The sequence below is a fragment of the Eumetopias jubatus genome, unplaced genomic scaffold, assembly GCF_037043125.1.
Source record: "Eumetopias jubatus isolate StellerSeaLion01/CBP00866 unplaced genomic scaffold, mEumJub1_p1.0 scaffold_7, whole genome shotgun sequence".
Lineage (NCBI taxonomy): Eukaryota > Metazoa > Chordata > Mammalia > Carnivora > Otariidae > Eumetopias > Eumetopias jubatus.
This window is the reverse complement of record NW_028274813.1, coordinates 117,656,677-117,671,313: the sequence shown is the minus strand read 5'-3', so window position 1 is coordinate 117,671,313 and position 14,637 is coordinate 117,656,677. Positions and strand designations below refer to the sequence as shown.

Sequence of the window (14,637 nt, the reverse complement as noted above, 5' to 3'; positions counted from 1 at the left end):
GCCCCATCTCCAGCAGCTACCCTCCCTGGACCCCCTCCCCTTCCCTGCAGTGTTGGCCTTGCCCTGCTCCAGCTGGGGTTCATGCTCAGCTAGAAAAGGCTGGAAAGAACTGTGTCTCCAGGGCCCGGCGCAAGGCTGACTTTGTGTGGTCAGATTCAGTGGGCCTACTGCTAGCTCAGAGCCTGGCCTGGGGGCAGGAGCTTGAGGACCCTCAAGGTCCTGGGAACTCAGGGAGGGCCAGGTGGATGCTGACTGCGGAAGGCAGGCCTCCCAGAGCTCCCCAGAGGGGCTGCCAGATCAGCGGTTCGCGGGAGGGCAGGCAGGGGCTGGCCAGGCCCCAAGGGGACTGCACTGCTACTCAGGGCCCAAAGAGGCAGCGAGCGTGGCCAGCCAAGAGTTCCCCTTCCTCCGGCGGCGCCACTGAACCTCTCTGAGCTCGGTTACCTCCGTCACGTGGGACTGATGGAGCGCCTACCCGGTGGGGTTCTGAAGACAACATGAAAGACTGCAAAGCCCTCAGCACAAAGCCTAGCCTGGGGTAAATGTTCTCAGGGGGCAGCCGGGTGGGGAAGGAGGACTGAACCCCTCCTACCACCCTCCAGCTCCCTCCCTACAGTCTTCCACGGGGGACGGGGGCCTTCTGCCGATCCTACGGAGCATGCTTCCAGACGGGGCAGCCGCAAGACTCCTTCCCACCTCCTTCCCTGCGGAGCCTGGAGCCTGGGCTCCTGGCCCCGTGGGGGAGTCTCGAGAGCAAGCCCCAGCACCAGGCTGGCCCGTGGCAGGTGCTCGGTCCTGGCTGGACGCAGATCTCACCTCAGCCGCGCCCCAGAGGCCCCGGGGCTGAACAGGAGAAGCTGGGCAGAGCATGACCCTCACGAGGCTGGCCGGACAGCGCCCCGGGGAGGGCTGACGTCCCCGGGGGCAGCTCTGCCATGCGCCTGCTGACAGCAGTGGTCCCCAGCAGCTCCTTTAGCCCAAGACGTCCAGCCCGGGAGAGGGGCAGCTAGTCTGATGGTGGCGCCTGCCCCGCTGGGGGAGGTCACTGGCACTCGCTCCCCGGGGAGCCTGCCCTCCTTACGCCCCTTGGCATCTCTTCTAGTGGGCATGGGGACCTTTGCTTTGACGCTGTGACTGTCCTCCAACCCAGAAAGCCAGGCCGGAGCCTCCCCTTGTCCTGTTGCCGGCTCCACCCGCCCTTCGGTCCTGCGCAGGGACCTGAAGAAATGACCTCCCCAGCTAGTTCCCCCTCAAACACTACCACTTGCTCCCCAAATCCCAGACCTAGTCTAACCACGAGGAAGACACCAGGCGGACCCATACTGAAGGACGTTCTGCCAAAGACGCGCCGAGTTCAAACGCTTCCCCGCAAACACCCGAGCGAGGGGGCCGTCTGGGGAGTCTCTGCTCCCAGGAGCTCCCGGCGGGGAGGGTCCGCACCCCGGGGCAGGCGACACAGGATGTGCCACCCCAAGGACAGCGCAGACCCCGGAGGCGGTGACCCCTGCCCCAGGCGCTTACTGTTTCAGCTTTTGCTGGACTTGTGCTCTTGCTACAATGTTGTCAGATAGCCAATAAAAATGAAGGAAGCTATGTGGCTACTACCATTCTGATGACTCTTCCGGGTAAATGATACAGCTCCGCCACCCTCCTGGGGCCGCTGTCTGAGGGCGAAGGTCTTTGCAAGCCTCCCACACACTCTGCCCACTCCCAGCCCCCCGACCGGCGCCTCACCCCAGGCTACCAGGCTGGGAGCTCCCAGCCTTGCTCCCCAGGGCCTCCACCCATCCAGGGGCCCCGGCTGCCTCCCTGCCTCCGTCCCCCCCACCACTCACCGCCTTCCCTCAGGCTTGGCCCTGACGCAGCCATAAGGAAAGGGGTGTGGCGGGGTCCCTGGGGACATGGCAACCGGCTGCGGCCCCCAAGTCCCGTCCTGTGGCTCTTCCAGCTGGCCTCTGCCCGGGTGCTGCCCGCAGCCTCCCAGCCAGCTCACCTGACCCATCCAGCTGGACATCCTTCTCCTTCTCTGAGGACGAGAGCACGAGAGCATGGCTTAGGGACTCTTTGGAGAGCGTCTGCCCATCAGTCAGGGAGCTGCTGGGGAGGGGAGAAACAACGTGAGACCCTCGAGCTTGGCCTGGCTTCCATCTGGGCCCCCCGGGGGTGACACGGGCATCTCTGCCTCTGGCAGGCATCTCTGCCTCCCGGTGGGGGTCAGGGGACAAGACCTCCGTAGCCGCAGGCTAACCTCACCCCACCCAGGCTCTCCCTGCAAGTTCTCAGCACCGAGCCCTGCTCTGCTCTAGTTTGTCGTGTGACTCTGGGCACAGCTCCCTCTGGACTCAGTGTCCCCATCTGGACACGGAAAGGCGTGGGGGTTCAGCACTGGCCGATTCTGGGCACCACTCCAGTGGAGCCCCTCCTCACTCCCACACCCCCTGGGCCTCAGACATTGGAAACAGCCATGCTCAGAAGCTCAGAGTGGAGCTGAGGACATTTCTAGGGCTCCCACGTGTCCTGTGCAGACCCCAGTGAGGACTTCCCCTCCCCAAGGGGGCCTGTGGGAGGCCCTAGCCTATTGCCCCATGGAGATAACAGGGGTGGAGCCAGAGAGATCTGGGGCTCAGGCCGTCTGCCTCCACCCCTTCACCCCTGGCCCAGATCCTCCTCGCTTCCCAGGCCTGGTGGCTCTAGACGATGGATCTCCCCTTCCAGCCGGATAGCACAAGGGGTTATGGGGTCTCTGTTGTCAGCCGACCGATCCTTGGCACCATTTGTCCTCAGGGTTCAGTTGGCCAGACCTCAACATCCTGGGTGATGAGCGGATGGAGTTCAGTACATGCACCAGAGTCAAGCAGGACTACGGCCTTACACAACTCCACAGGCATATTTCACACTCATCAGTATGTAAACAGAGCCTACTGGAGTTGTGCAGTGTGCAACCTGTGCAGCTGGTCATGGCAGCCCCAAGGGCAGGACCCTGGCTCCAGGGAGTCCCATCCGTCTGTCAGGGTGGGGCTAGTCCCATCCCTGCCCACTTCCCAGGCTGTTGGGCCAGTTACCTGCTTGTCACATTCGGCCTTATTCCTTGCTGGTACTGCAGGTTCAAACTAAGTTTGCGAACGCACCCAGGCCCACCTGGCCGCAGTCTGCTTAAGAACCTGAGATAGGTTTTAAAGTGAAAGACATCAGGAGGTTATGAAGGGAGGGGCCTGGGGAGAAGGGGGGCGCGTGGGGGCAAGTCGGTTCTTGGGAACTTTGTGAGCAAGGCTCCTCTGTCTGGCACAGGGACCAAGGGGCCCCTGTGCCAGGCAGAGGGTTCTGAGTGCGTGGAACTCGTCCTGCTGACTCTGGGGCGCTGGCCGCCACCATTACTCGCTTCGGTCGCAGAGTGGACGCTGCATCTGTTTTGGGACAGAGACAGCCGTGCTGATACCAAATGGTTCCAGAGCTCTGGGCGCAGACAATATAATTAGTGGGTGAATGTGGGACACGCACACACGTGGGCCTCGGGTGCCCCACTGGGAGCCCCTGAGCGGGGACAGTGAACTTGGTGCGGGGTCCACACTCTGCCGGCCGTGTCCTCAAAGGAGTGAGGCCAGCTGCAGGGTGAACCCGGCGCCTACAGCCGACTGGCCTCCGGAATTGCCACCCCCAGATTAGCGGAGGCTGTGGGAGGCTGCGACCGCCTGCCAGATGAGTCTGCTTTAAATCCCCAGCATCAGAAGGTACCGGCAGCATTTCCTGCACCTGATAAAAATGTGCGTAAACTGCTTCTGGTTTCAAAAAAGCTAAATACGGACGAAACGAAAAGACAGCTGCCTAAGGAAGCCGGGGGCCAAGCGAGCTTATCCCGCGCGGAAACTTCTGGGTGTGGGGGCCCCTTTCCCAAGCGCCCGGCACCCCCATGCACGGGCCAGGCTCTGGTGGCTCAGACGCACTGCTGTCCGCCCCCCGTCTGGGGTCACAGGGTAGAGCCGGTCCTCCTCTGGGGACTGTGACAGGGACACCTTGCTTACCCCGTGCACGGCCCATGTGGAGCCCTGAGCCGCAGAAGGCTGGATGCCTCCTTAAGAGAGGTCAACATCCTGGAAGGGGATGGCATCCTCGCCCACCATCTGAAACAGACTTCGCAGGACCTCCCTGTGACGTGTGGCTGCTCTTGGGGTCACAACCAGGGACTGACGTCTGGCCTGGCTCCTGACACAGAAGGGAAGGGGGCCACGCTGCGTGGCACTGGGGCCTGTGCCCTCCCCGCAGGCCTACTGCCCCGTGTCTGGGCGGGGTGCCACGGCGCCGGCTTCAGTGCTCACCCTCGCCCACGCTCCTGCGGCTGCCGGGGGGAGGGGGGCCTCCAGCCACGCACCTGCCCCCTCTTTCCTGGCCCCTTTTGCATTGGCCCGGGGGCTGAGAGACCAACGCTGGACAAGCCGGCCTCTTCTGCCTGGGGAGTGAGCCCAGGGACCTGGCTTTCCCAGTGTCCTCCGAGGGGAGCCACCCCGACTGCCCTGACCCCTCCCATGCCCCTCTGACTCCTGCCACTGTTCTGGGCGGCCTCGGGGGCCGGCGAGGGACCAGCAGGCGAGGTGGCACCACCGCGATCAGGACCAGCGCCTGTCAAAGGGGATGAGCACAGTATTCCTCTCCTTCTGGAAAACTAGACTCCTCCTGCTTGCACATACCCCATGAGCACCTTGCCTTACTGGTCTTGCACAGAAACCAAATGTGCTTAGCACCTGTCCGGTTGCTCGGGGGGCGAGGTAGCTCTTGAAGGGCGTGTGTGCATGAATATACCCCGAGGTGAGGTGCGTGGGACCGGCGGAGGGGGCTGGGAGAGCCTGCACTCCCTCTCCTAACCGTCTCTGGTCAATTGGTCTCTCCTTTGTCCTCCTGTCTTGCCCGAGGAGCTGAAGGGGACCATTTGAGGACAGAGCCTACCGAGCCTCGTTCAGCTCCTCCTTCAGAAAGCCGTCGGGCATTATCCCCAACACCTTTTCACTTTCACAGCCTTTGGACACTCCGGTTTGGGCCTTGAATGCCGCACGCGGCTTGGTAAGCTCCCTGAGTCTGTCTGTCCTCTGGCTCTGAGATGCACTAAGGTACACAGCTGGAGCTCAGGAAACATCCTCCTCAAGTTTTCACCATGTGTGTGACCCACAAGCCAAGAGGAGCCTTCCTTTTCCATGGGAGCCCCTCCTGGAGGGGGGCGTCGATCTCCTAGTTATTTTGTTGTCTTTCTTCCCTTTCCATCTTCAACAGCCAGGCCACTGTGCTGTATGCAATCGGTGCTCAATAAATGCTTTCTGAGGCTCACCAGAATTGGCCCATCTGGGTTCAGCTCCACTAGCTGTGTGACCCTGGGCAAGTCACCGTACCTCTCTGAGCCTCGGTGCTCTGCGTCAGCCCCGTGTCTGTGGTGAGGATACAGGGTACCTGCAAAGTGCTTAGTGCTCAGTGGCTCTCACATATTGCTGGGGGGCTGTCATGGGTCTTTCGGGGAGTAAGGAAAAGAAAGTTCTTGGGTACAATTGGGAGGGTGACTCAGTGGAATGGAAACCCCCAAACCCAAGACTGGGGGTCCAGGTGCCATGTGGCCCGGGTACTCTCCCTGGGAGGGGGGTGGGGTCCCTGTTCCTTACATGGTCCTCAGGATGGAGTTGGCAGACCTGAGCAGGAGCATCTCTGACATGGTCCCCGTGGGGCGGCCGCGCCCCTCGAGCTCACCCAGGAGACAGTGGGGACCTCAGGGAACGCATCAGCCCCAGAGAGGCCCCACTCCACCAGACCGCCCTGCAACAGAGACACGGTGTGCGTCACGGGCCGTGGCCGGACCAGGCGAGGACGCAGGTGCCCTCCTTGCTGGGCAGGACTCACCGGCTCCTGAGGCTGGGCACCTGACTGTAATTTACTGCCTGCTAAGCCCACACATCTCATCACATCGAGAACAACACAGACTCGCCTTCGGGCTCCAGTTTCTATTCCCTGGGCCAGGCGCTTACCAGGATGAGCAAACCAATCAGAGCCCCAGGACTCCTGCTTTGCAGACTCCTGACCCCCCCGGCCGCCCTCCCCATTCCTTCTTCCAGTTCTTGCTTCTCTCCGCCCCGGGTGCGAGGGGAGACCCTAACTCTGGGAACACAGCAGAGGATTTCAGGGCAGGGCATTGCCCCAACATTCCCCGGATCCTAAAAGGCCCCAGCTGGGAGAGGAGCTCCTCCAGAACCCAGTGTCCCGGCCACCCCAGCTGGAGCGTGCCATGCCAGCAGCCCGCCCAGGAGCTGCATCTGCACGGGCCTCTCTGACCCCTCCACACGGTGGCCTACCGCCCTCTCTTCTCTTTAGTCCACATGGCCTGTCTCACCTCGAAGATCGGACTCTCAGCTGCTCTCTCAGGTTCCCGGGTTCCTTGCCGAACGGGCATGGAGGTAGAGTGGACGCCCAGCAGGGCCGGGTCTGACTGCACCGGGTGCTCACCTGTCTCCCCCGCGTGAAGGCAGGTACAGGATTCGGCGTTCCCTGCGCTCCGTTGGCTAAGGCACCAAGTGTGGGAGTCGGTGCTGCCAGGGCTCCAGGTAATGAGGCAGTGGGGCTGGGCATGCGAGGGAACCCGCCCCGGCCTGCCCTGGGGCTGTGGGTGAGGTGTGGCCCCAGACACCGCTGACCCACCTGGCACGGGCCCCAGCTGCCCACCTGTGAGCCTTACATAAGAGGGTGGGGAGCAAGAGAGGAAGAGGGACCTACCAGTGTGGGGAGGGGAGGCAGGCTGTGGGCTGCAGGACGACACGGCCCTGTGGCTGGGCGCCGAACCTGAAGCCCGCCTGGGCTCCCGTGGTGGGCTGGGAGCTTCACTTTTGGTTTGGTTTCGACTTTTTAACTTTTCTTTACTAAATGCAGGAGCTGTGCCAAGCATCTTCCATGTGCCGGCTCCTTGCATGCTCTCTACAGCCCTGCAGTGGAGGCGTCATCCAGAGCCCGTACTCCAGATGAACAGCAGAGCAGCCCGGAGAGCCTGAGACTGGCCCGGTGTCGCGTGCCCAGCAAGAAGGCAGAGCAGGGATCAGATCCTGGGTCTCTGTGACCCACTCCGGAACCAGGACACTACGCGCGCTAGATTTACCCATTATCTGCATCATAAAACAGCTTTCTCTCCCCTGTCCCATGGCAGCAAACGCCCCTGCCCCTTTCCCTCTCGTGCCCCCTCTACTTCTTCCCCTACTCTGGGACTTGGCAGGATTGTGGCATCAAACCCAAACCTTCTAACACCAGGGCCCCTGCTCCTTGGAAACCCCCTCCCAGCCGCCCCTCCAGCCCTGGGGGCCCCCACCCCTTAGCGATCCCTTGCAAGCTACAACTTCAGGATCCAGATGGCCTCTGGGGGAGGGGAAGACATGCAGGGCCCTGCTGGGCATTCAGGGGGAATTACAAGCCCCACCTGAAGGCCCAGAGGCAGGGCACAGGTGGTTCCATGGTCCTGACCCCAGTCAGATGTCAGATGCCTCCCGACTACCCCAGTAAGCTGGTAGGTCACTGCCTGCGCACCCACTTCCAGAAAATTCTGCCCTTCACCAAATTCCAGTTCCTTAAAGTTCTCTTTTCCTGACAGTGAATGCCCATTGCCACCTCAGGCTGTCCTGACCATCTGGGTCAGGGGTCCTAGCCCTGAGCCTGCCATGGGTCATGAGCCCCTTTGAGAACTGCCAGAAGCCCCCCTCGCCCCCACCAGTGCTTTGGAAGGGTTCCCAGCCCCAGCGAACCCCAGGAAGGAACGCAGACCTCCTCTGTCCCCAGGACGCGGATGATTCCTCCCTCCTCTTGATGCTCTCCTGCTGCGGGCTGAGCTGCGGTGGCGTTAATGATTGGACTTGGTGCTGGGCATGGGTGTGGGTGGGGGATGGCATCAGAAAGGTCCTCAGTTCAAGAGCTGGCAGCAACCCCACGCCCAGCTCTCTCAGCACCCCTGAGGCAGCTGGATCTAGTTTCTAAATGGACGAGGAGGCTGGGTAAATGGGCTTCTTCCAGGATCAGGATGGCTTCGGAAATGTGTAATCGTCACTTTCCGTCCCCTTGCAAAACCCACAAGCGGCATCCTGTTCTTCAGAGCCCCCTCCTCCAGGAAGCCCTCTGGGAGGGACCCTCTGGAGCTGCCCTGGCTAAGCCCCTCCCAGAGCACTTAGCATAGAGGCTGGATGTTATTTTCTTAAACATAACTGCCTACCATGAAATAAAAATCCGAATTAAGCCCACATTCCCGGAGCTGGAAATGATCTGTCCCTTCCCCAGGTCTGACGGCTCCAGGGGGGGGTCCTCCTTCCGACCGTGAAGAGTGCTTCAGCAACCCCCGCACAGGGGGCATGGGGGCCTTGCCTCGAAGGTTGAGAGGTGATGGCAGTGACTAGAGGAGCATTCAAGGTCACTGGGCTTACCAGACCCAGGCTGGGGTGGGGGGTATGGCGAAATTAAAGGAGACGGTTTGGCAAAGAGTGAAGTTTCGACGATTTGACCTGAGGCAGAGGATGTTCCCGAGGCCATGGTGCCATGGAGGAGGCTGGCCCCAAGGGGAAGCAGCTAGGGCCCCAGGACGGACCAGCTCCCGGGGGACCCTGGTCAGGCAGAGGACTTCTAGGGACCCATGGTCTCTCAGAAAGGGTGAGAACAGGGCACGGGTGGTCGAAGCCATGTCCCTCACATCTGCTAGAAGGAACATATTTGGGGCAGGCACCCTGGGGACTGAGTCCCCAGTGCAAGGCTCCCGCAGAGGTGTGTTTGGGGAGAGGCTTCAGCCCCAAAGGCTGGTCCCAGCTCCACCTAGGCTCCTGCCATGTTGGGTGGGGCCAGCCAGCCAGCTCACTTCTAACCCAACTGGCCACACCCAGAGCCTCCAACCCTGTCGGGACAAAGCTCACAAGCCTGCATGGAGATGAACTCATCCATCGCCAGGCTCTGTTGCAAAACCCGGACTGAGCTGGGAGGCAATCCTGTCCCGCCCAAGAGAAAGTGTTCTGGGCACTGGGACCGGTGGGTTCATCCCAGGCCACCTGGGTGGGGCAGGGGCAAACAGGGTGAGGCGCAGAAGGGTGGGCACCCCATGGTCCCATTTTCTGTCATTCACCATGAGACCCTTTTATTACACCCCTCCATCAACTAATACTTTGAAAAAAATTTTTTTTAAAGATTTTATTTATTTATTTGTCAGAGACAGAACTAGAGCACAAGCAGGGGGAGCAGCAGGCAGAGGGAGGGGGAGAAGCAGACTCCCCGCTGAGCAGGGAGCCCAACATGGGGCTCGATCCCAGGACCCTGAAATCATGACCTGAGCTGAAGTCAGACGCTTAACAGACTGAGCCATCCAGGCACACCCCTCATTTCACTTTTTTTTTTAAAGTTCAAACTAATATCTCCTGAGCACTTAGTATATGGCAGGCACATTACATATATTAAGTCATTCAATGACATCAACAATCCTATAAAGTAGGTACTGAATTATAATTCCCATTATATGGGATATGGAAGCAGAAAGTGATGAAGTAATTTGCTGTAGGTGATACAGCTAGTAATTGGAATAGTTGGGATTTAAAGCCAGATAGTTTGACTCCAGATTTTATTTATTTATTTATTTATTTATTTATTTATTTATTTATTTAAGATTTTATTTATTTATCTGAGAGAGAGAATGAGATAGAGAGAGCATGAGAGGGGGGATGGTCAGAGGGAGAAGCAGACTCCCCACTGAGCAGGGAGCCCGATGCGGGACTAGATCCTGGGCCTCCAGGATCATGACCTGAGCCGAAGGCAGTCGCTTAACCAACTGAGCCACCCAGGCGCCCCTGACTCCAGATTTTAAACTCTGAAGTATCATATGCACTGCCTAAACTTGGGTGGGTCTCCGTGAGACTCCCAAAACCCCTGCATACAGCTCAGCAACATGGGATTTCTTAGGAGTGACGGACTCAGAAAGGCAGAGCCCTGTGGCTGAGACTCTAGTTGAATGAAATGCATATTTAAATCCTTTAAATCAACAAACTCCTAACCTATCATCGCAATATCCAACGTATAACAAAAAATGACCAGACATCTGAAAAGGCAAGAAATTTGAGCCAAAATCGAGAAAAAAGGCAGTCAATAGAAACAAACTCAGAGATGACACAGATGTTGCAATAAGCATGCAAGGACTTTAACACAGTTACTAACACATGTTTGATAATTTAAAGAAAAAATATAGACATAATTGATGAACAATGGAGGATTGCCACATGAAAATAGAAAGTATAAAGAAAAGTACAATCTCTGAAATGAAAAGCTTACCAGATGAGCTTAACAGCAGATTTGGAACTATCAGAAAAAACGTTTGTGAACTTGAAGACAGAATGATAGAAATAATTCAATTGAAAGAAGAGAGAGAAAAAATATTTTTTAAATTAACCTATAACAAAACATTGTTGAAAGAAATTAATTAAGACCTAAACAAATGGAAAGTCATCTAGTGATCAAGAGACTTAATATTGTTAAGATGACAATACCCCCCCCCCCCCAAAACTGATCTACCGGTCAAAATAATCCCTATCAGAATCCCAGCTGACTTTTTTGTAGAAATTAACAAGCTGGTCTAAAGTTTATATGAAAATTCAAAAGACCCAGAATAGCCAAAACAATATTGAAAAAGAACAAAGCTGGAGGATTCACACCTGTTGATTTCAAAACATACTACACACCTACAGTCATTAAGACAACATAGTACTGGCATAAGGATAAATGTATGGGGGGTGCCCGGGTGGCTCAGTTGGTTAAGCATCTGCCTTCAGCTCAGGTCATGGTCCCAGGGTCCTGGGATCGAGCCCCGCATCAGGTGCCCTCCTCGGCGGGAGGCCTGCTTCTCCCTCTCCCACTCCCCCTGCTTGTGTTCCCTCTCTCGCTGTGTCTCTCTCTGTCAAATAAATAAAATCTTTTAAAAAAAACAAACAAAGGATTAATGTATGGATAAATGGAACAGAATGTAGAATCCAGTGGGGCGCCTGGGTGGCTCAGTTGGTTGAGCGACTGCCTTCGGCTCAGGTCATGATCCTGGAGTCCCAGGATCGAGTCCCGCATCGGGCTCCCTGCTCAGCAGGGAGTCTGCTTCTCCCTCTGACCCTCCCCCCTCTCATGTGCTCTCTCTCTCTCTCTCTCATTCTCTCTCTTTCAAATAAATAAATAATCTTAAAAAAATGTAGAATCCAGAACTCAACTTCACATATACAGTCGATTGGTTTTCAACAAGAGTTGCAAGACCGTTCAGTAGGGGAAAGAACAGTCTTTTCAACAAATGGTTCTGGGACAGCTGGATATCCATATGCAGAAGAATTAAGTTGGACCACACCATATACACAAAAAATTAAGTCAAAAAAGGGGCACCTGGGTGGCTCAGTGGGTTAAGCATCTGCCTTCGGCTCAGGTCATGATCCTAGGATCCTAGGATCGAGCACTGCATCGGGCTCCCTGCTCTGCGGGAAGCCTGCTTCTCCCTCTCCCACTCCCCCTGCTTGTGTTCTCTCTCTCGCTGTGTCTCTCTCTGTCAAATAAATAAATAAATAAAATCTTTTTTAAAAAATTAGGTCAAAATGTATCAAAGGCTTAATGGTAAGAGCTAACAGTTTAACTGTCAGAAGAAACGTTAGTCTATGGGGCCCGAGTTAGGCACAGCTTTCCCGAGATACAACGTCAAGAGCACAAGCAACGAGAAAAAAACAGATAAATTGAACTACATCAAAATTAAGCCTTCTTGTGCTTCAAAGGACACCATAAGTAAAGCAAAAAGATAACCCGCAGAATGGGAGAAAACATTTGCAAATTATACGTCTGATAAGAGAATTACATGTAGAATATACAAAGAACAATTACAACTCAAAAAGATGACAGGTAACTTGATTAAAACCAGACATTTCTCCAAGGAAGACGCACAAATGGACAACCGTCACATGCAGTGATGCTCAGCACAGTCAGCCACCAGGGAATCAAAACCACGGAGATACTACCTCCCCCTGCAGGATGGCTGTAGTCAGACAGGTAGACAATGACCAGGGTTGGGTGGGTGTGAGAAATCAGAGCCCTCGCACACGGCTGCTGGGGACTCGAGGTGGTGCAGCCACCGTGGGGAACAGTCTGGCGGGTCCTCAGAGAGTTACACACAGAATCATCCTTTGACCCAGCGGTCCCACCCCCATGTAGATACTCAACAAAAATACAAACACGTCCAGATAAACACTTGTGCATGTGTTCATGGCAGCATCATGCATAATTGCCATCAAATGAAAACAGCCCGAACGTCCTCCAACTGATGAGTGGGTGAACAGAATGGGCGCACCCATGCACTGGAATGTTACCTGGCCGTCCAGGGAATGAAGCACAACATGGCTGAATTATGAAAATATTCCTAGGGAAAGAAGCCATTCACAGTAGATGATACACGAGTTCACTGACATAAAATGCCCAGAAGAAGCAAATCTATAGAGACAAAAAGTAGATTAGTGGTTGCCTAGGGTTGGGGGCTTGAGGGGAAATGGGAAGTAACTGCGAAGCGGTTCAGGGTTTCTTTGGGGATGGCAAAAATGTTCGAAAAGTGACCATGGTGATGGCTGCACAACTCTGTGAAAATACTGAAAACTATTGAATTTTACAGTTTAAACGGGTAAAATGTATGATAGATAAATTATATCACCATTTAAAAAAATGAGCAGGGGCACCTGGGTGGCTCAGTTGGTTAAGCGACTGCCTTCGGCTCGGGTCATGATCCTGGAGTCCCGGGATGGAGTTTCGCATCGGGCTCCCTGCTCAGCAGGGAGTCTGCTTCTCCCGCTGACCCTTCCCCCTCTCATGTGCTCTCTCGCGCTCTCTCATTCTCGCTCTCTCAAATAAATAAATAAATAAAATCTTTAAAAAAATAAAAAATGAGCAAAGCCTCAGTGACCTGTGAGACAGTATCAAATGGTCTAACGTACATTGAATCAAAGTCCCTGAGAAGGAGAAAGAGAATGGGGCAGAAAACAATTTGAAAAAATTCATGTCTAATTTTCCCTCAACATTTGATGAAACCATCAGCCTACAAATTCTAGATGGAAAACCTAGAAGTCACACATGATGACCGAGCTTAATCTGCATTAAATGAAATAATGTAAACCCACACTTTAATCCATCCCAGTGAAACTGCTGAAAATCACAATGTTGTAAAAACAACCAAGGCCGGTGGAGGAGAAAACCTGTCGCCTAACAGGAAACAGGAATAGAAACGATGACTGACTTCCCGTAAGTAAAAGGGGACAGGAAGACCCTGGGACCATATACTTAAAAGTGCTAACGTGCTAACCCGGGAGCAATCTTTCCAGGGACAGCAGCTTTCAAAACAATGATGAAGTGATGACATTCCATCGAAATGACAGGTGGGAGGAGTTCTCACCGCACATCTGTGACAGCTCGAAATCAGGTCTGCAAATCCTCTTGCGCCCTCCCATCGCGGGGCTGGGGCCCACTCCCCTCTCCTCGGAGACGGGCCTTACCGATGACTGGCTCCCACCAAATACAATGTAGTAGCAGCGACGCCATGTGGTCTCCAAGGCTAGATCCTAAGAGCTGGTATGGGTTTCCCCTGACTCTCAGGACATATGCTTTTTGGGTCAGGGAAACTCGTCATATCCAAACTCATCAGAGGTCTGACTGCCTTGAAGCCAGCGTGAAGGAGACCACGTGAAGGCACCACCCAGAAATACACAGAAACGCGGAGGGCCATTGCGCGGAATCCTGAAGGCAAGGGTCCTGGAACATCTTAGAGGCTGCTGATGGCGCTGGACGTAGCCCAAACAGGGGAAAGGAACCGCACGGAGGACCAGCACTGCCTGGTTTCAAGACCTACGACACCGCCAAGGCGGACAGCACAGTTTGGTAGGAACGTCAGGATAGAAGACTGGCTCGGTGGGAGAAAGTCCAGAGACAGGCCCACACACGTATATGGTCAACTGATTTTTTTTTTTTTTTTTTTTAACAAAGGAGCCTTGGCAGCTTAACAGTGAAAAAAAAATATTTTTGACAAATGGCACTGGGATAACTGAATAAATATGTGGAAAAATATTAACTTGAGATGGATCATGCCCCTAAATATAAATGCTAAAACTGTCAACCTCTGGAAGAACACACAGAAAAGTATCTTAAAACCTTAGCATAGGCGGATTTCTTAGAAATGACACAGTGGCACTAACCATAACAGAAAAAAGTAGATACATTGAATTTTATCACATAAAAGATGTTTGTTCATCAAGACACCGTTAAGAAAGTGAAGATAAGCCACAAAGTGGGAGAAAATATTTGCAAGACATTTATCTAACGAGGGACTGATGTCCAGAACATATGAAGAATCTCTGCAAACAAGAACAAAAAGATTAAGAACCCAATTACAAAATGGGCTAAAGATTTGAACAGACACTTCACAAAAGAATGTAGAGAAATGGCCAGTAAGCACTTGAACGTACGCTCAACATCGTTATCAGGGAAATTAAAACTGAACCCGCAGAAGATTCCACCGCTCACCCAGCAGCGTGGCTAGTGGTAAAAAGAATAACCCTCCCAGCGCTGACGAAGATGTGGGGCAGCAGAAAATGCTAGCGCGGGCGGTAC

At 54.8% G+C, this 14,637-nt stretch overlaps 1 protein-coding gene across 1 annotated transcript in view; it reads right to left on the bottom strand.

Moving 5' to 3' along the window:
- Positions 1-14,637, bottom strand: part of ACSBG1 (acyl-CoA synthetase bubblegum family member 1) — a 55,538-nt gene that overhangs the window by 23,153 nt on the left and 17,748 nt on the right. The window contains exons 10-14 of the mRNA XM_088025188.1: positions 6,362-6,530; positions 5,725-5,790; positions 4,939-5,030; positions 3,063-3,161; positions 1,994-2,094 (exon numbers count right to left, since the gene is read on the bottom strand). Coding sequence (XP_087881314.1) covers positions 1,994-2,094; positions 3,063-3,161; positions 4,939-5,030; positions 5,725-5,790; positions 6,362-6,530 — 527 coding nt within the window. The remainder of the gene's footprint in view (positions 1-1,993; positions 2,095-3,062; positions 3,162-4,938; positions 5,031-5,724; positions 5,791-6,361; positions 6,531-14,637) is intronic.